Here is a 22,080-nt window from a genome sequence, read left to right on the forward strand (position 1 = left end):
TATCTCTATGACTGAAAATAATAAAGGTGGCTGACACACCTTCATCATTTTACCTAGTCTGTAAGATTAGCCTACACATAGGAGTCTTACCAATTAAAAATAAGGGTGAGTCAATATATAAAAACAAATAGTATTGCTCAGGCCAACGAATGAATTATTGACAGAAAAACATTTACAGGGGAAAATACCTAAAGTAAGCAAATACTATATTTGTTGATAGAAATGTGTATGTAACATAAGCATACCATCTCTAATCATTTTACAGCTTCAATTCAGTCTGTTCATGCATATCCCTGAGTAATAGATTTATTTCCCAGAATTGTGTGACATGATTTCCTGGTTTTCACAGTGGTAAAAATAAAAAGGTTCCGTATTTTGCCGATGTTCGCTAAAACAGTTCTTTTATTCCCTGTGGAAAATTTAGAATGAAGGCTTAGAAAAAATGTTCATAAAGAATATTTACTGCAGTCATTTTTCATAAAAATATTCAGTGTGCACACATATAAACCGCACCGTGAGGTAATATCCAGTGTGCACCCATATAAACCTCACCGAGAGATAACATTTCTGACAAGCCCTCTGCACTGAGCTGTTACCCTGGCTGCATGAGAAATAAATCCAAACTCAAAAACAGTTAATTTGGGCTCTTGATCTGATACAAGGAAATGAGCACAAACCAATTATTGAAAAAAAAAAAGCCCACTTATTTTAAATTCCAGGTTTACAGGAATGCTAGGGCTTCTGTTTGCTTTTGTTCCCACTTGTTGGACCTAAACATTAAGGACTTGTTTCTGTTCCAGCCCTTCTAGTTCACCACGGTCTCTTCCCACCTCAGAACACAGAGTGAGAAATGGAAGAAGCAAACCAGTCGGTGGTGTCTGAGTTTATTTTTCAGGGACTCTTTGACTCCGAGGAGCTGCAGATCTTCCTCTTTGTGACATTTTCTACATTCTACCTGCTGACTGTGGTGGGAAATCTCTTTGTGGTGCTGCTGATCATCGCTGACCACCATCTCCACTCGCCCATGTACTTCCTGTTGGCTAACCTCTCCTTTGTTGACTTCTGCCTCTCCTCAGTAACCACGCCTAAGCTGACCACAGACCTCCTGCAGGAGAACAAGACCATTTCCTTCGGGGGCTGCATGAGCCAGATCCTGGGTGTGCATTTCTTTGGAGGGGCTGAGATGACGATTCTCGTGACCATGGGTTATGACCGTTATGTGGCCATCTGCAAGCCGCTCCACTACTCCAGCATCATGGACAGGCAAAGGTGCATCTGGTTGGTTTGGATAGCGTGGATGATCGGCTTTTTGCATTCTCTAATTCAAACGGTCACGATATTGGGTATGCCCTTCTGTGGACCCAGAGTAGTGGACAGCTTCTTCTGTGACATGCCCTTGGTTATGAAATTAGCCTGTACGGAAACGGACACGTTGGGAAGAGTGATAAATGCTAATAGTGGCATTTATGCAACAACTTGCTTCATTCTCTTGATGATCTCCTACACTTACATAATATTAACTGTCCTCCATCGTTCTAAAGACGTTGCATCAAAAGCCCTCTCCACCTGTTCCTCCCACCTGGCTGTGGTGGTTCTGTTCTTTGGACCCTGCATGATCATCTTTTTGGGGTCAGTCAACACCACCTGGATGGACAAGTTTCTTTCTGTGCTTTATACACTCATCACACCGGTCCTCAATCCGGCCATCTACACACTGCGAAATAAAGAGATTAAGAATGCCATCAAGAGACTGTGGCCTCACTATCAAACATGAGACTCTAATTGTAAATCCCAGAATCTCAAAGACAACAAGAATATCAAAAAGAAACTGTCACATCATTATGTGAGTCCAGGGTGTATCTCACGTAATCAGAAAATTCATTTTCTGTGATCAGTTAAGCTACATTTTCACCTGTAAATTGAACCTTCTACAGCACTCATCCATGCTTTCTATTATGAAGATACATTCAGTTGTTGCATACTAAGAATATTACTCCTGAGTGAAAATAATAGCTCTTTTAAAATAGCCTCTTGCGTGTGTCCAAGGATTATAGGGTAACAACTATGAAAACTAAAATAACATTTTCCACCATTTATTAAAACCAACTTATGTGTCTAACACTGTGCAAGACATTATCACATATTAGTTACAAAATCATTCTGATTTAGTTATTATTCCCATTTCTATATAAGCTATATCCTATGTCTAACTTATCTAGAGATAATACTAAGATATTAAGGGGTACATCCATGTAGAAAACAAAGTAAGTGCATCAAACCACAATATTTTTACCCTTGTCCTCTACAACATAATTGCTGCAATTGCTTAAATCTTATTCATATAAATGCGGAGCACCTGTGTATGTTTTTTCCTTAAAAGGGAAGGACTATGTGTATAATTTGAAACACTTCCCTTGTTAATAAATTCTTTTATGTTTTTGTTTTGTGTTGGGTTTTTTTTGTTGTTGTTGTTGTTGTTGGTCGTGGGGCCTGAACTCGGCCTGGGCGCTGTCCCTCAGCTCTTCAGCTCAAGGCTAGCGCTCTACCACATGAGCCACAGCACCACTTCCAGCTTTTTCTGTTAATGTGGTACTGAGGAATCAAACCCAGAGCTTCATGCATGCTAGGCAGGCATTCTGCCAATAATCCACATTCCCAGCCCCTTGGTTTGTAGATTTTTTTTGGGGGGGGGGTCCTGTCATGGGACCTGAACTCTGGGCCTTGGCGCTGTCCCTCAGCTCTTCAGCTCAAGGCTAGCGCTCTACCACTTGAGCCACAGCACCACTTCCAGCTTTTTTCTTTGTGCTTATGTGGTGCTGAGGAATCGAACCCAGGGCCTGGTGCATGCAAGGCAAGCGCTCTACCACTGAGCCACCTTCCCAGCCCTATGATGGGTTTTCTATTACCAGAAAAAAATAACAGACAGCCCTGAGTGTGGGAAAGGAGAAGGGTGTGCTCATTGTTTCAAAGCAGAAGACATGCAGACAGATAGACGAGAGGAGACGGGGAGGAACTGTGGGTGACAGCGCACTGCAGTGGCCATTCCTCCCCTACAGAGCTCAGACGCCACAGCGATGGCTAGAGGCCCGTCATTCTGCTCTCTGAGGAAGCCTCCACCTCAAAACCCATTCCCAGCACACACAAACACATGCTTACACACAGATACACAGCACACTGAGCATACACACAAATATATGCTAATATATGATGTATTAAAATGCTTCAAAAAGGAAAATACCTGGTGTTTTAACAGCATTATGGGTACCCAGGGCAAGACCAGTTATGCTAACATTCAGTCTTTTTAAATATAGTAGTTTTTGTTTTGTTTTGGTTTGGTTTTTGTCAGTTGTGGGGCCTGAACTCTGGGCCTGGGTGCTGTCTCTCAGCTCTTCAGTTGAAGGTGAGCGCTCTACCACTTGAGCCATAGCACCACTTCCAGCTTTTCCTGCTTCTGTGCTACTGAGGAATCAAACCCAGGGCTTCAGGCATGCAAGGTAAGCACTCTACCACTGAGCCCATATTGCATGTATTTAACGATTTCTGCCATTTTCTGGGTATAAGTATAGGACATATTTACAATATCTAGTTTATTTTCCATGTACTTGGATTTCGCAGTCTTTTTCTCCAATGCCAATAAAATGCAAGGCTCATGATACCAAAATGATTTGCTGAAGAAAATCATATAAATATAGTTGTGTTATCCACAATCCAGATTATTGTGGAAGCATCATGCATGTCTGTGCACAGATTTGCTTGAAGGCCTACAATGACATTTTAGGATATATTTCGGATGAATTGTTTTACTTTGCTCAGTAAGATAACTCTTCATTGTTAAGAGTTATTTCCTAAGTGATGTAAAAAGCCTGCCTCACCAGGCTATGGAAACAATACAACAGCTGAGCATCTTGACCAAGTTCTTGCTACAACACAAAAATTATTTCATGAAAATTTAAAAATGAGATCTTATAGTCCAGCTGGATTTCAAGAAAGGAATTTTATTTCATTCTCCATCAATTCAATGTATATCACTTTCTAAAATGTTATGTTTCAAAAAGAATCACAATGGAACCTTTAAAATGATTTTGAGCTGAATACTAAAAAAAAGTTTAAGTGTAGAAAATATGGAGTGTAGACTCTGTCATGCTCCTAACAGGATTGGTAGATATTTAGAGATAAGTTTTATGGTGATGAATAAGTACCTACTCAAAAAAGCTATGTGTAGAAGGAAGTCAGATTAAACAAATCAACAAAAATCCAAACATTATTTCCAAATACTAACAAAATTTATGATACAACAAGATTTATTAAGAATGAAATGAAGAGGTACACAAATAAAGCTAAGAAGGAAAAATTATGACTAAAAAGACACCTGCCACATCAATAATATACTATTTAAAATCTAGTCAGTAAAGCAAGATCATGTTGGTTAGAGTATGTTGTTTTTAACATCAATAATGCTGATTTCCTTAACATTTTATTGCCATTAGTCGTACAAGGAGGTGTCTATTTCCATACATGTACACGAGGTACACCGGTCAGTTTAACCTTCTGTAATTCTACTTGGTCCCCGATGCCCCTTCTCAAAAAAAATTCAGTACATTTCTTTGTTCTATTTTCAACAAGTGTTTAAAGTACTTCCATTGTATTCTCCGAACAGAAACTTGTAAACCATGTTCTTCTTTTTTTAATGTGTATTAATTGTTCAAAGATGTTTCTCTGGAATATTTCACGCATGTTCATATTATATTTCAGTTCACATTGTTCTCAGATTCTGTATTCTCCTTCTTGGGTGACCTACTATTTTCAAGCTTATCCACAGGGAGCTGGCTCATAACGTGTGCCATAAAAATCCTCATTATTTTGGCCCAAAGATACCAATATCTTGGAAGTTAATGCCTCTAGGAAACATCAGCCTTAATGAAACAGCTTCCTTTTTCTTTAAGCAGAAACTGTGTCATTTCCTTAAGAAATGGACACACATGATAGAAGTAAAGGAAAACCTGAGAATCAGTCCAGGGTCAGGCACACTGCCCCTGAAACAGATTCACTGAACTATAAGAAACCCCTTATGAACACAGTTAACCCACGAAAACACACATACTTTACAGGGAAAAAATCCATATAAGATAATCTTAGGAAACACCAAGTGAACTTACATTTACTTTATCTTTAGTACTCCAATATTTCTCAAGTGATTGTCATTTCTCAAAAACATGCAAGGAATGAACAGTTAGGAATATGAATATCGTTATTTAGCCAGACTGGTGCCAAACTCATAATGTCACTGATTCTGGTAACTTTCCATAATTCAACAAACATCTAGTCATAAATTTAAGAAGATATTATAGAGCCACATAATTAAGTCTCAGACACAGAACAGGCCAATTTTTCTACTACTCATTATGTCTCATGAAATTTGACCTTTGGGAAAACCAAAGTTCATGGAAGCCTTATTATCTACAGAAAATCAGTCATGGAGACTATGTTGGTCATTATTCCCAGTTCTGCCAATTAGTTTCATTCCTAGGGATAAGATTTATTGACAGCTGTCTTACTGAGATATAACAATGAATTTAAAAGGAGTAGGCGCTACTTTTCATCTCTTGAAGCTCTGAGGGTGAAATCCATGCCTGTGTAGATGGGCAGGAAACCCAATCTAACTGTCCAGCATCACACTGCATTATCATCCTTCCTATGTTATTTGCGCCTTTTCCTGATGCTCGCCTCGATAAGCAGCACATTTGTTGTTCAGAGGAGTTATGCCTTGGATTCCTCCCCTAAGCATACCCTCCTCATCAGCTTACCTGTGTGTGAGTGCTGTGAGCCCTAGGTATGAGATGATCGTAGTTGTATTTTAGATTTAGCTTCCACGTATGAGAGAAAGCATGTGCCACTATTTTTCAAAAATTGATTTGAATCAACCAACATTCTCAATTCTTCTACTATTCTATGGGAAAACATTTTCACCTCTTCTTAACAAGAGAAAATAAAATTCAATTCCAAACAAATACAGTCCTAAGAAAACATGCTGAGCAAATATAAAGCCTTGCTCCTTTCAGGCTTCCGTGGGACATGGGCAGTCAATTCTGCTGTCTGTGCTCTAATGACCAGGCCTGGCTTCGCTCCTGAGCCTCTGGGCATTCAATTCTGTCATCTGTGCACTAATGACCAGGCCTGGCTTCGCTCCTGAGGCCTCTGGGCATTCGATTCTGTTGTCTGTGTTCCAATGACCAGGCCTGGCTTCGCTCCTGAGCCTCTGGGCAGTCAATTCTGCTGTCTGTGCTCTAAAGACCAGGCCTGGCTTCGCTCCTGAGCCTCTGGGCAGTCAATTCTGCTGTCTGTGCTCTAAAGACCAGGCCTGGCTTCGCTCCTGAGCCTCTGGGCAGTCAATTCTGCTGTCTGTGCTCTAAAGACCAGGCCTGGCTTCACTCCTGAGCCTCTGGGCATTCGATTCTGTCGTGTGCACTAATGACCAGGCCTGGCTTCGCTCCTGAGCCTCTGGGCATTCAATTCTGTCATCTGTGCACTAATGACCAGGCCTGGCTTCGCTCCTGAGCCTCGGGGCATTCAATTCTGTCTGTGCTCTAATGACCAGGCCTGGCTTCGCTCCTGAGGCCTCTGGGCATTCGATTCTGTCGTCTGTGCACTAATGACCAGGCCTGGCTTCGCTCCTGAGCCTCTGGGCATTCGATTCTGTCGTCTGTGCTCTAATGACCAGGCCTGGCTTCACTCCTGAGGCCTCTGGGGTTGTCCCAACCACCTCAGGTCCTGACGAATGCTTCTCCCCTCCCTCCTCTCCTCTCCACTCCCTCTCGTACCCTCCTCTTCCTCCTCCTCCACTTCCTTCTCCTCCTCCTTTTTCTTTCTCTCATTCATCCACTGTTGCATATTCAAAATAGCTTCACACATTTTCTACTTCTTTATTCGTATCTGTTGTACAGTATCACTGAACAAGCTAACCCCACAGCACACAGGCTTTACTTGTAGTTAACTCAAAAGGCAGGGTCAAGTAGACCTCCTGAGTCACACAAAAGCATCCAGAGCCAAGTATCTCCTGTTAACTGAGAACAGACAAATGGCGTATTTATTCCCTTATCAGCTCTAGGTTGGTCTGCGTGTTCACAGGCTGAGTTCTAGATTTATCCATCAGCTTTGCCATGGTGTGGCGAGGGTGGGCATGTTCTGGCTGAATGCACTCGGACACTGACCTCAGCCACCGCACGCGCTCCATGCCCCCAGGTTACCCCGCCGCATGGGCACCGTTTGACACTAACAAACCATTGTCTCAAAACCTTCCCTTTCCCCCTGGCTCTCGACAAGCAACTCTTCTGACACTTTTCTCTTGGGAAAAGCAGGGACTCCGAGACCTGGTTCCCCAGATGCAGTAACAAGTGGGGTTGTCTCCACAGAATCGTGGGTCACTCTCCTGTGCAGCTAATTAGCTTTCTTCCCTTATAAAAAACACATCCTGTCTATACCTTTGTCTTCAGGAGGCTCCTTACATATCCGAAGACTAAGCTCTCTGAATTCCTCCTCCTAAAAATGCACCTCTTATGACTCGACAGACAGGTAGAAGAAAAGCTTTGCAATTACAGAGCGGTCTCATTCCTTCTCTCTTCCCTCTGATCCTTCAGACATGTGTCCTTTTGTACAATATTCATGTTAGAAATCTCCTTTACAAAAATCCTTACCCTTTTGTTCTGCACATCTTTATTTTTTGAAATTTCACCGGGATGTATTGTCTTATAACACACATCCCATGCACAAACCCACCTGATCTTTTCCAATTTCTTTACCTACTCTGAATAAGGTCTCTACTTTCTGTACTCTGCATTATGAACTTCAGCTCCAACTGTGCAAGGCAGATATCTGATCTAAGCTACTTCCCACCTACCTGAATACCAGATTCTTGTTTAAAACCAAAGGGACACCTCAAGCTTAGACTCCGATATTCTGGTATGGCTCTGGCATGGTTGTCTTTGAAGGCTATGGCCTTCTTAGCTAAGTGATGAAGGTCAAATTCAGAAGTATTCTGGCCCATGGCCAGAGACTGTACAGACAAGGTAGTGGGTTTTAGATATAAAATGTTCAGCGACTGAAGAAATAGCAAGGAAAATCAGAATGAGTGATACCAACAGAAAAAGGAGAAATATTCACTTAAAAAGAGAAGGCTAAGGGAATGATGGGGGTGACATCGATCAAGGTATGTTTTACTCATAAACTGATATGTTGAAGCCCTTTTATACAACTAATTAAAGATAATAAATACATCACCAGAGGAGGCTAATTTTATATTAAACAAAATAAGAACTCACTGAATAAGAGTATCCTTCTAGTAGGTAAAGGAGATCCTATCATATATAAACAACTCTAGCTTTGTTCATAATGCCCTACTGAGTGTGAAGCTCATGGAGGAAGACCGTGAGCTGGAATCCAGAACACTGGGCATGTGGCTTTGGTTTTGTGATTTCTGTGAACACTGGCTACTCAAACACCCCAAGTTGTTAGCCTATAGAACAAGTGTTTGAATGAGTGATTCAAACTCCATTCCCACTTGTATACAAAGCCATGACTCTGGCAGTATATTTTGTTTAATGTGTTTGCATTTCTCACTTGAAAATGTATCTCCTAATGAATGTCAAGGTTTTTACATCACACTAAGAATGATGACGAACCCTGAATGGGGCTTCCTCCTGAGTTATTTCTAGGAGCTTCCGCAGCCATCAGTATTTCCTAAGGAGGTCCATAGTCAAGTACAAAGTCACTTTTCCAAACTGGCTCTCACAGACAACTAGACTTAGTTAAATATTCACTTTTTTTATAACCAGAAAGTGAAAGTTTAGAAGGAAAAGTTATTAAATGCAATTTCCCTACAATTTGTAAGGGCTGTGATTTCAGGTTTCACATTGACAGCGTGAACTAATTTTTAGAAACATATTATCTAACATTTCTTTAGCTTTTGTTATGTTCCTGACACTGACTTAGCTAGGTAATATGACTAGACAAAGCCAGGAATGCCTCCTGACCCCTCAACTTCCCGTAGCATGTATGAATAGTAGAACCAGGGTAAGTAAAGCACTTCCTGGAGTATAAAAGTCCATTTGATCTCCTACTTCATAGTGCCCTAGAAGATGACTCCCCTGTCGGTTCACTGAAACAGCCCAGAATATTTCCAACTCCTACTCCACTCCAATATGCTTGACTGTCACATCCACGCACTCATATGCTGAAACTCAACTTTTCCTCGTGTCCATGAGTACTTTCCCTAAGCTAGTCATTACTTCTGAACTTTCCACTGAAAATACACATAAGCAGTGTACAAAGGTGCTAGGAGTTCCCCTCTCCGGCGTTCATAATGCATTGATATGTGCATTGAACCGTGACAGACAATCTGGTATCAGTGTCTCATCCTCCAGTTTCTCCTGTAGAGTTCTTTCTCGTTCCTTCTCCCTCACTGATCTTGTTCTCTAGCCATCTTCAACCCATTACCATTCTTCTCCATAGATCCTCTTATATATCTTTTATTGTATCTTGCCATTGGCATTTATTACAGTCATAGTTCCATATTTTGTTTTGTGATTGTCACATTTTAGAATAACTAAAGATCAAATTGAATTCTTTAGTTTTGCAATTAGTGGGTTTATGTAGTTTAGATCGCTCTCTAAAAATCTTATCAGCTAACACTCCAAGACAAACACTAGTTCAACAGTATGAGCAGCAGTAGCACAGCAGCGAGCATTGCCAGGAAGCCTTCCAGGGTTATCTCATTTTATAATGCTTTGTTCAGTCATGTCCCCAAATCCTTAGGGTTAGGATTGGTGCCCTGGATGATCTAAACATGGGTGAGCAGCTCAGGAATGGTAGCAGGGATTAATTAAAATGGTAAAGAAAGGTATAAATGGTAAAGTAAAATAACAAATGCTGAAACAAGGATACAGGTTGACCCATTGTAAGAATGAGATATACAGGACACTATGATGAAAATGAACTTTACAACTTTGGGGGGGAGGGAGTAGTTGGGGAAGTGGGGAGGGAAGGAATAGAAGGGGAAAAACAAAGGAGGTAACAGTGTGATAGGAAATGGACTCATTACCTTATTCATGTAACTGTTACCCCTCTGTACAGTATCCTTACGATAAAAAATACTCTAGAAAGTAAATAAATGGTCAAGTGTATATATAATATACTGAGACAATGCTAAGATGAGCATCTATGAGAACATTGATGGGAAAGGGGTAGGAAATCATGGATGAATCATTTGAGAAGTGGCTAAACAATCGCATTTTGTAGAAAATGGGCAAGAATCGAACCCATTTGTCCCCATAGTCTTGCTGACGGCCACCTCTCCTCACCCCACTGCACTTCACCACTTCCACTCGTCTCCGTATTGCAACCTCAGTCACTGAACTTGAGCAACCCTTCCTTAGAATTCTTTTTCTGATTATTTCCTTTTTTTAATTGTGAAAATACCATACAGAGGGGTAACAATTACATGAGCAAGGTAATGAGTACATTTCTTATCAAGCGTTGTTGCCTCCTCCTTTGTTTCCCCTTCCCATCTCCCCCTCCTCTCTGGCCAAAGTTGTAAAGTTCGTTTTCGACATAACGTCTTGTACATCTCATTGTTGCAATGGGTCAGACTGTATCCCTACTTAAACAATTTGCTTTTTCCCTTCCCCTCCCACAAATTATACCAACATCAAATACAGTGAGAACAGGGGTTATACCGTGGAGGGAGGGACATGCGGGTTAAAGTCAGTTTTTCTTCCTTCCAGGAGTATATAAATGTCTTATTCACTGAATCTCTGCCATTTATTATTATTGTTGTTCTTAGTAGTAGCATTAATACTTAATAGAAAAGTAATGGCATTACATTTGACTATTTCTTCTAAGGTAAGCTTACATGTATAAATACATGTACGTGGATACATACATCATACATACACATCTTACCTTTCTCAGTTTTCTTTATATCATTTGCACATTTATCTGTTAGGTGTTTGAGATCTGGAAATCCTTAATATATTTTTGTATTGTGAAAATGTCAAGCTTTTTTCTCTCTGTGGCATTCTAATTTAAGTACAAGATGACATGTGTTAGTTTAGGGAATATATTTTAGGTAACAGTTTTGGAAGTGCTAGAAATCACACCCAAGTCCTCACATACACTAGGCTGGTGTTCCACAACTGAGCCAAATCCCCTGCCTTGCACCTAATGAGCTTTTAGAGATGTCTAAACTATTATTTTGTGTTTATGCTCTAATACAAAATTTTATTTACTTTTATTATTCTTAATTGCATTTTAAAGGTTCTATACTTTTCAGGTTTTGCAAACCACATAGACTGGGTGTGGTAGAACATGCATATAATTCCAGCTGCTCAGAAAGTTGGAATTGGGAGGCTCAGAGTTTGAAGCAGCCCAGACAAAAAGTTACCAAGACCCCATCTTAACCATAAAGCCAGAACTTGTGGTTCACATCTGTGATTCCAGCTGGAGGAACATCATCTAAGGTCAGCCCCAAGGAAGAATTTGACATGCTCTGAAAAAAAGTGTCTAAAGCAAATACAGGTCTGTGGCATGGATCCCATGCCTTGCTTGATAAATGCAAGGCCCTGTATTCAAATCATCATCATCATAAGGAGGAGGAGGAGGAGGAGGAGGAGGAGGAGGAGGTGCAGGAGGAGATGGGGAAGGAGGACGAGGAGGAGGAAGAGAAAGAGAAGTAGAAGGTGAAGGAGGAAGAAAAATAGAAGAGGAGAAAGAGAAGAAAAAGAAAGTAGAGGAGGAAGAGGAGGAGGAGAAAGAGGAGGGGGAGGAGGAGAATAAGAGAAAGAAAAGGAGTTGAAAGAGGAAGAGGAGGAGGAGGGAGAGGGAGAGGGGGAGGTGAAGTTGCTTATATGTTTATGAACAATCTTCCAGTTCTCTAGGGCACCATATTCATTCGTGTTTAAACTTTTTTCTTTTCTTTCTCCTGAATAACTTTGTTTTGCTTGTTTTTTTTTTAAATCGGTCATGGGGCCTGAACTCTGGGCCTGGGCGCTGTCCCTCAGCTCTTCAACTCAAGGCTAGCGCTCTACCACTTGAGCCACAGCGCCACTTCCGGCTTTTTCTGCTTATGTGGTGCTGAGGAATTGAACCCAGGGCCTCATGCATGCAAGGCAAGCACTCCACCACTGAGCCAACTTTCCAGTCCCTAACTTTGATTTTTATGTGTTCTTTTCTAACTTCTTACATTGCCTTATACCTTTGGGCAGCTGAGCAAATGAAAGCCCTTAATACAATAGATCACTTCTGAATGCAGCCCTGTTCATTCTGCCTGAAGTTTTCCTACCCTGGTATCCTACTACATTAAATAATCCCTAGCAACTAAATAAAAGATTTGTTGGGAAACAAGTTTATTTTTACATATTGCTTATGTGTTTTATGTTCTTGGACAGAGAGCCCAGGCCTCATGCACGCTAGGCAAATCCACTGAGCTACGCCTCAGTTCAGAACTTGATTTTGAATCACTTAGCACATTATTTTCGGTGACTCCATGTGGTGTCTTCCTGTCTTTCAGGTCTTCTCAGTATCTTCCACTCTGACTGACTTAATGGAGCACGTAAATGACTCTGTGGTATCTGAATTTGTGCTGCTGGGACTGGCCCAGTCGCTGGGCATGCAGCTTTCCCTGTTCCTCTTCTTCTCTTTGTTTTATGTGGGGGCTCTTCTGGGAAACCTCTTCATTGTATTTGCAGTGATTGTGGACCCTCACTTGCACTCCCCCATGTACATTCTGCTGGCCAACCTTTCCCTGGTCGACCTGGGCCTCGCGTCCACCACGGTCCCCAGGGCGCTCTCCGACCTTCTCACTGCCCGCACACTCATCTCCTTCCACAGCTGCATGATACAGATGTTCTTCATCCACGTCATGGGAGGGGTGGAGATGGTGCTGCTCATATCCATGGCCTACGACAGGTACACAGCCATCTGCAGACCTCTCCACTACCTGACCATTATGAGCTCCAGAACATGTGTGCTGTTGGTGGCTGCGGCCTGGACCACTGGTATGATTCACGCTGTGTCTCAGTTCATATTTGTCATAAACTTACCTTTCTGTGGCCCCAACAATGTGGGGAGTTTTTACTGTGATTTTCCTAGAGTTATTAAACTTGCTTGCACAGACACTTACCGACTAGAATTTGTGGTGACTGCCAACAGCGGCTTCATATCAATGGGCACCTTCTTCTCTTTAATGGTATCGTACGCCTTCATCCTGGTCACTGTCTGGCAGCACTCCTCCAGTGCTTTGTCCAAAGCATGCGTCACCCTGTCCGCCCACATCACTGTGGTCATCATGTTCTTCACTCCGTGCATGTTTCTCTATGTGTGGCCTTTCCCTACACAGTCACTAGACACATTTTTTGCTATTGTGGACTTTGTTGTCACCCCTGTTTTAAACCCGACCATCTACACTTTAAGGAATAAGGACATGAAGTTGGCAATAAGAAGGCTAGGTAGACAGGTTGTAGGTTCTAGGGAGACATCACCATAGACGTTGATGACAAGAACATGGACGATGCCACACATCAGGACCACTGTGATCCCTAGTAACACAGGACAGCTCACACACGTTTATGATCCCTAGTAACACAGGACAGCTCACACACGTTTATGATCCCTAGTAACACAGGACAGCTCACACACGTTTATGATCACTAGTAACACAAGACAGCTCACACACGTTTATGAATGCATGCAGAACACTGGGAAATCTGCAGACAAGCCAATTTTAAATCAAATTATTTCAAGCTGTAGCAATTTTGTTCATCATAAATAAGTGTTATACTTTTCTAATTTGTGTACCTAACTTGTGGTTACTATCAATGAATACACTTACTTTTGTTTTTTAATCTCTTCATAAATATACAAACATGTGTGACTTAATTTTATCGCCATCTCTATAATAATAAAAGACTTCACTAGGAAGTAATAGGTATTTCCTAAGGAAATAAGTAGATCCAATGGATAAATTGTGGGTTTATATAAACCAATAGATTTTTAAATTAAGGAAGAAATCATTCTTGTATTAGATACACTTTATGTTGCATGGTAGCATGAAGTTCTAATGACTGAATTCAAAGTATTTTTATTCTGACTCATTAAATCAACACTTAACTCACTTAACTATTGCTATACAATTCTTAAGTATTCTTTTCACTCTAGTTATCAATGTATTTCTACAATTTAACAATAAGTAGATTACTAATTTACATGATATAAAATTTGTGTATAACCTAATTTTTTATTTATTTTTGTCAGTCGTGGGTCTTGAACTCTAGGCCTGGGCGCTGTCCCTCAGCTCTTCAGCTCTAGGTGAGCACTCTACCACTTGAGCCACAGCTCCACTTGCAGCTTTTTCTGCTTATGTGGTGCTGAGGAATCGAACCCAGGGCCTCATGCATGTGAGGCAAGCACTCTGCCACTGAGCCACCTTCCCAGCACTATAAACTACTTTTTAATAGCACAGTTCTGTTGTTCTTTCAGTCTACCTCAAAGAATTTCCTCATCAGAGAAGGCTTCTACAATTCCAAAATTATATCAGGATACTGGCTTTCTGGGAGAAGAATGTCACTAAGATTTCAAAAGCTTGTTCAGTGTGTTTTAAGGTAGAGTGCTGAGGACAAAAAGTGTGATTGCCATCCCTCAGTTAAAACCTAGAAAGCTTGAGCCAGGAGCCTGTGGCTCACACCTCTAATCACAGCTCCTCAGGAGGCTGACAGCTGAGGTTCCCACTTCAAAATAGCCAGCCTGGGCAGGAAACTTTGTGAAACTTGTATCTCCAATTAACCACTAAAAAATGCAGAAGTGGAGGTGTGGATCAACTGGTAGAGCACAAGCCTTGAGCAAAAAAGCTCAGAAACAGAGCTCAGGCCCTGAGTTCAACACCCCCCTCCAAAAAAAAATCACCTAGAAAGCCTGGTTGTCAAGAAACAAATTTGACACATCTCTTAAATGAATTTTTAGACTGAATCGAGAGTCATTTTTGTTCACAACAAAACTATCATATTATAAATATATATTTAAAATAAGATGATGGTAATAATAATAAACATTGTCTCTGCTCATTTTTAACTCCTGTATTATATCTACACAATAAGAAGATTCAGTGATAAGAGCTGAGAGTCTCTACTAGTCAATTACTATTTCCTTTATTTTCTCCACAGACTGTTCATTGATGTGCTAAGTTTTATTTTTTTTCTAAGATCAAAGCCTTAGAAGAAAATCCTTCCCCATAATTTCATTAAACATGGAGCTTAACCTTTTGAGTGTTACACTTTTCTTAAGTGTGGCACATCCCGTAAAAAGGTTTGTGTCTTTCCTAATGGCCAAGGGAAAAGCCGTGAGCCTATAAAGCAGGCTGTGCATGCACTGCTCTGGAAGCCAGGTCCGACCTTCTCCTGCCGCTCTGGGAGGCCAGGTCTGGACATTCTCCTGCCGCTCTGGGAGGCCAGGTCCGGACCTTCTCCTGCTGCTCTGGGAGGCCAGGTCCAGACCTTCCGCTTCTGGTAACTTTCCTGAAAAACCTCTTAATTGACCAAGCAGCTTACTAAGAAAGATGACATTCCTAAATGATATGTCTTAGAAATTTTAATTCTTTGCATATAAAAACAAAAGGAAATCTGTAGGCTTTGCGCTCTCTCTCTCTCAAGTTGCTGTAGTCTCTTCTAGTTATGAAAGAGGTAAGTGGAATGATGAAAGTTACATAGTGTACTCAGAATTTAACTGACAATGAGATGTTTTTATCAGTAGAAGTCTACTTGAAATAATGCACCTATGTCTTTATCTTCAGGAAAAACGGTAAGACTTGGTAGGGTAGCTTCAATACTTAGAAGAATTAATATAAACAATGTTAAGGATAACCCTTGTTATTAGTGTCATAATGGCAACAAATGCCAAGTCCACAAAGGTAGAAAATGCTTAAGAAAAGTGTAACATTCAAAAGGTTAAGCTCAATGTTTAATGAAATTACGGGGAAGGATTTTCTTCTAAATTGTGTCTGGATCTTCACTGTTACTATGAATACGAATGGGTGAGAGTCTAGAGAACTCCTTCAGTAAGCATTAACTGAACATTAAAGTCAATTTGTTGTATAGAAGGGTTGCAGTTAGGCAAGGAATTGAGCATATTTCTTTCTGAACAGTGTCAACCCTCCCTCATTTTCTCCCAGTTTTCCCTCCTGACCACCCTCTCCACACACAAGTTGTACAGTTCATTTTCAACATAGTGTCCAGTGAGTACCACTGCTGCATTTGTTAATGCTCCCCCTCACCCTCCCCCAAACAGATAAACTTGCATGGAAGACAAAAGTACAGAAAACAAAAAAAACTGTGACAAGGGAGAAAACAAAAACAAAATAATCTTGTTTCCATTTCCTGGAGCTTATTTTGATAAACATTTTATATGATCATATGCACATAGCTACTGAGCCTTTGTGATCCTCTCCTAAGAATATCCTCCTTTGGTCTCACTGTGTGAATGTCTACAGTGCTGTTTAATTTATCATGTCCAAGGGTACGTTTTTGTCTTTACCATCCAGTAGGTTTACTTGTAGACTTTTAGTCACATTCTACCTATCACAAATGAAGGAAACCATGCAACCTATATTTCTTTGGGTCTGGCTTATTTTGCTTAATATAATTTTTCCAAGTCTTTCCATTTCCTTATGAATGGGGCAATGCCATTCTTTCTGATAGAAGCACAGAATTCTATTCTTTCTCTCTCCCCCTCTCTCTCTATATATATCTGCATATATATATATATATATATATATATATATGCGCCACATTTTCTTGATTTACTCATCCACTGAGGCACATACGAGTTGTTTACATGTCTTGACTATGGAAACAATATTGTGATGAACATGGTTGTGCTGATAGCTTTAGTGTGGCCTGGTTTATGATCCATTGGATAAATGCCCAGAAGTGGCATTGCTGGTCAGAGGGGAGCTCTATGTTTGGTCTTTTGAGGAACTTCCATACTGCTTTCCATAGTGGTTGAACCAGTTTACATTCCCACCAACAGAGTAGTAGAGTTTCCTTTGGGCCACATCCCACCAGCATCTGTTATTATTCATTTTCTTGATAATGGTCATGCTACTTTGATTTGCATATCTTTTATGGCCAGTGATGTTGGATATCTCTTCATATGTCTATTGGCCATTATTACTTCTTCTTCTGAAAAGTCTCTAAGTCTTTAGCCCATTTATTAGTTGGATTGTTGTTTAAGTGGTTATTTTTAGGGGGTTTAATTTTTTGAGCTCTAAGTCTATTTTAGATGTGAGGCCCTCCAGGACTTCTTGAAGCATGTTGGAAGAATCCACAAATGGGCTTTAAGTGGGCTTGTGGTGGTGAGCGCTTCTGTAGCAGAGGATCTGGTTTAGCACTCTCCTCTGAGCACCAGACACTCAGAAGTAAGACATTTCTTTTAGCTGATGAATAACATTTCTGAATTCTTACTTGCTACTATGATTAAAAAAAAACAACTCCTGGCACTAAGATAAAAACCCTAGGGCCAACTCAAGTTTGTCCTTACCTCTCAGTGAAATTAAATTAGTTTTACATCAGTAAATGCTGAGTTCAATTGTAATTTGTGTATATTGAGTCTAAAGAAACAACCAGGTTGTCACATCAGAAATTATTGCACAATTGAAATCCTGCCCTCTGTGTTATCAGTGATTACCGTGATTGTATTTATTACAATGTATTAAGCAGAAGGGAACTAAAATAAGTTATCTTGAATTAATTTAAACATCTGATTATTTAATAATTATTTAGTAGAAGGTCTTCTTCATACTTGAAAAAATTAGAATTAGTAATTTTATAAGATCTTGGGAACAATGTACTTGAGTAGAGCTGGGAAATTTAGAAGAGAGAGAAGTGTAATTTCTAAGAGTGGTAGAAAATATAACTAAATGTCCAGTCAAATTATATAGTCCTTCCAAGAAGCTTGATAGATGTCATACTTCTAAGCTTTTGCATTTCCTGTGTGACAGCCCTATTCCTTTCCAAGTTTCGCTTCTGTTTTCCATGGCTATTAGCTGTGCTGCCCAGGGTCACCCAACTGCACAACCTCCTGAAGAAACATGGTTGAAATGTTTCCTGCAGCTCCTGCCCAACAGTGTTCCCTCATCATTTACTAGAAAGTACCACACAAATGTGCCCCCACAATGCTTCCTTGTGTGTGGAGCTCTCTTACTCTGTGGTGTGTGTGTCTGCATGTCTGCCCCACATCAGTGCTAGTTATCATCACTGGGGGGGGGGGGGTCATCTAACTCAGCTCGGCACTCCCAAATACTCAGAATATAAATATTTAAATCATACTTTTCCATCTCCCACATCCTGATGACAAATTTCAATTACTAGCTTAAAAAATCTATTGGACCTTTACAATAACAATAAAAAATTTAAAAATTTAGTATGTATTATGTATTAACCACTATGTGCTAGAAAATTTATGTTCATGGCCACATTAATCTTCCAGAACTCTTACGAATTAATACTAAAATCACCCCTCTAGTCTGATACAGATATAAGACCACAGCTTTAAGTGACGTGTCCAAGGACATCCAGCTAAGCCTCCTAGCACACAAGCTCATATCCTAGCCACTGTATGTGTTCTTTGATAAACTCAGAAATCTCTCCTCCTCCTTCTGCACTCACAACCCCAACTTCCAGATATTGCTTGCTGTCAGGCTTAAAACACTCACACACCAGTTAATGTGTTAAACTACTGTTCATAATTTTCCAGTAGTTCTCCATTTCAAAATAAACCCAAATCCCTCAATAAAAATTCCAGAATCCTTTTCCAATTTTATCTCCATAGAACTCCATCACACCATCTCTCATGCAAATTTTCATTTCCCTTGCTCCAACTCTGAATGCCTCATTCTCTTATCCTCTCTTGCTTTTTTTTTAAAGGGTGGGGGGCTTGGTCCTGGGGCTTGAACTCAGGGCCTGGGCACTGTCCTGGAGCCTCTTTGTGTTCAAGACTAACACTCTTCCACTTGAGCCATAGCACCACTTCCAGCTTTTTCAGAGTTGTTTATTGGAGATAAGAGTCTCATGGACTTTTCTGCCTGGGCTGGCTTCTAACTGCAATTCTCATATCTCAGCCTTTTGAATAGCTAGGATTACAGGCATGAGCCACCAGCACCCAGCCTCACTTTTTTAAATGCAATATTTATTTTATTTTTGTTTGTATTTATATCTTTCATTTGGCAAGTTTCTTTTTCTCTTGAGAGCTTTAATATCATCAAAGATTTAAGATAGTTGCTACAGATTATGAACTAAAATAGGAAATAGAAAACAGAGTACATATAGGGTGGCAGTGTGGACATACAGAATTATTGTTAAGATTATGCCTAGCATGTGTGGGGGCACTTGGAAGACCTGGGTAACTGAACTGCAACATTCAACCCGAGGGGAAGGGCAGGGGTGAAACTATGAACTTGACCCTTGAATTGTGACAGCTTTATACAATGGACCACAGAAAGTAGCATAATGTAACAGAGGATGAAAAGTGAGACAGATTAAATGTAATCATCATGATGTCTTCCTCATTGTCTTCTCCAAGGTAACTGAAAACACAATCTCCTGGAATGCATCAGTACATGAAACAAATCACTCTGTGGTGACTGAGTTTATTTTTCTTGGACTCTCCAAGTCTTGGGAGCTTCAGATTTTCTTATTTATGTTCTTTTTAGTTTTCTACATAGGAATTGTTTTGGGAAACCTTCTTATTATCTTAACTGTGGCTTCTGACTCCTACCTTCACTCCCCCATGTACTTTCTGCTGGCCAACCTCTCGCTCATCGACCTGTCTCTGTCCTCAGTCACAGCTCCCAAGATGATCTGTGACTTCTTCAGCAAGCACAAAGTCATCTCTGTCAAGGGATGCTTTGCACAGATATTTCTCCTTCACTTTTTTGGCGGGAGTGAGCTGGTGATCCTCATTGCCATGGCTTTTGACAGGTATGTGGCGATTTGCAAGCCCCTGCGCTACACGGCAATCATGTGTGGCAATGTGTGTGTGGGGATTGTGGCTGCTGCCTGGGGGACTGGCTTCCTCCACTCTGTGAGCCAGCTGGCGTTTGCAGTGAACTTGCCCTTCTGTGGTCCCAACAAGATTGACAGCTTCTACTGCGACCTCCCAAAGGTAGTCAGACTTGCCTGCACCGACACCTACCGGCTAGACATCATGGTCATCGCCAACAGCGGGGTGCTCACGGTGTGCTCTTTTGTTCTCTTGATCATTTCCTACACTATCATCATACTGACGGTCAAGCGCTGCCCTTCAGATCGGTCCTCCAAGGCCCTGACCACACTGACGGCTCACATCACAGTGGTCCTTCTGTTTTTTGGGCCATGCATCCTCATTTACGCCTGGCCATTTGCGGTGGAGTCCTTGGACAAATTCCTCGCTGTGTTCTACTCTGTGGTCACTCCGCTCTTGAACCCCATCGTGTATACGCTGAGGAACAAAGACATGAAGACTGCCCTGCGGCGACTGAGAAAACAGAACATGAACTCCACCGGAGGTTGAAGAGCCTAAGCGACTGTGAGGTCACTAGAGATTAAGCTGGCAAATTAGTAAAGTTATGAAAATGGTCATCCTCGTTCTCACCTTCCTTAGTAGTTGGCAATAAAGTTTCACATACACTTCCTTCCATATCAAGTGTACTCTATTTTTGCAGTTGCAAAGGTAATATCATGCATTCAAAATACGATGTAACTAATTTTCAGAGCAATAAAGTCATGAATGTGTTGGTGTATGTAAACACCTGAGACTTTCTAAATGTGAGAAACTGGCCTGGCTAGTTACTAAAATTTAAAAAACATGTATTTAGCCCATTTTCCCTAAAAACATTAACAAATGAACTTCTACATGCCTCAAAATATGCTTGGTGATAGAATTTATAGATCAACTACCAAAGGATTTTCAAAAGAGGAGCCTCCCCATACAAAATGTTGAACTATTTAGCACTTGGTAATCATCGTATTTACTATTTACTTATCTCTTGTGAGCGTTGCTGTCCATGTTTTTAAAAGGAGGTAATAATACTTACTGGCCTGGTTATTATGGGGGTAATAAGGCAATAAATATGTATCAAATAACACACATTTCATACTTATTAAGTGTACTAAATATATACTAAATATGTACTAAACATACGACATGTACTAAACACACTAATTGTACTATTATTATTACATAAACAATGGAGAAGAATGTTCTCACCCTTTTCCCTACATACTTGAGAGGTGTGACTAGTTCAGTCTGAGCAGCCTGTCCTCTGAGGCATGGAAGTGTCTTACTCATGTGGATGCGTGTGTACTTACATGTGTGCTCTGACATCCTTGCTAGGTACTCAGTCAGGACAGATGTAGACGCGAATATAAGTTGGAAAAACTTGAGAAGTAATTTTGACTCTAGTTTTTCTAGTGAGAATCATTGAATCAGAATAACATTGAGATTAAACTAATGAAGGGGAAAAGGAATTAGAGAAAATTAATTCAGAGAGAAAAAGGGGATATAATAAGAAACGCAAAAGAAATACAGAATATAAAATATAAGATATTGTTTGGCAAGTTATATTCAATTAAACTAGAAAGTGTAAAATAAATTGATACATTTCTACACACATTTGACCTACCAAAACTGAATCAAGAAGACACAAATCACTTAACTAGACCTATAACAAGCAATAAGGTTAAAGAAGTAATAAAGAATGTCACAAAAAAATAAAACTTCAGGACTATATGGACTCAGTGCAGAATTCTACCAGACCTTTAGAGAACTAACACCAATAGTTATCAAACATTTCCATGAAATGGAAAGAGAAGAAATACTGTAAAACTCATTCTAAGGACCACTATTACATTAGGTCCAAAACTGGACAAAGACACAAAAAAATAGAAATATAGACCAACCTCTTTACTGAGCACAGATGCAAAAGTTTCCAATAAAGTTGTTGCAAACTGAATTTAATAAATGTTTAAAACAGCATAATTATGATCAAGTTGGTTTTATTCCAGG

At 40.4% G+C, this 22,080-nt stretch overlaps 3 protein-coding genes across 3 annotated transcripts; all 3 read left to right on the forward strand.

The window, feature by feature from the left end:
* Positions 1 to 850: 850 nt before the first annotated feature.
* On the forward strand, positions 851 to 1,774 carry LOC122101993 (olfactory receptor 4F4-like). Its single transcript, XM_042672514.1, has one exon. The coding sequence runs from the start codon at positions 851 to 853 to the stop codon at positions 1,772 to 1,774; it is 924 nt and encodes a 307-aa protein (XP_042528448.1).
* A 10,818-nt stretch (positions 1,775 to 12,592) lies between these two features.
* LOC122101994 (olfactory receptor 4F21-like) lies at positions 12,593 to 13,534 on the forward strand. The gene has a single exon (XM_042672515.1). It carries the CDS (start codon positions 12,593 to 12,595, stop codon positions 13,532 to 13,534), a length of 942 nt encoding a protein of 313 aa, XP_042528449.1.
* Positions 13,535 to 19,410: 5,876 nt separating this feature from the next.
* LOC122101995 (olfactory receptor 4F4-like) lies at positions 19,411 to 20,586 on the forward strand. Its single transcript, XM_042672516.1, has 2 exons — positions 19,411 to 19,437; positions 19,618 to 20,586. The coding sequence occupies exons 1-2, from the start codon at positions 19,411 to 19,413 to the stop codon at positions 20,584 to 20,586; spliced, it is 996 nt and encodes a 331-aa protein (XP_042528450.1).
* Positions 20,587 to 22,080: the final 1,494 nt, after the last annotated feature.

The sequence above is a fragment of the Dipodomys spectabilis genome, unplaced genomic scaffold (assembly GCF_019054845.1).
Source record: "Dipodomys spectabilis isolate Male_0828 unplaced genomic scaffold, ASM1905484v1 ptg000714l, whole genome shotgun sequence".
Lineage (NCBI taxonomy): Eukaryota > Metazoa > Chordata > Mammalia > Rodentia > Heteromyidae > Dipodomys > Dipodomys spectabilis.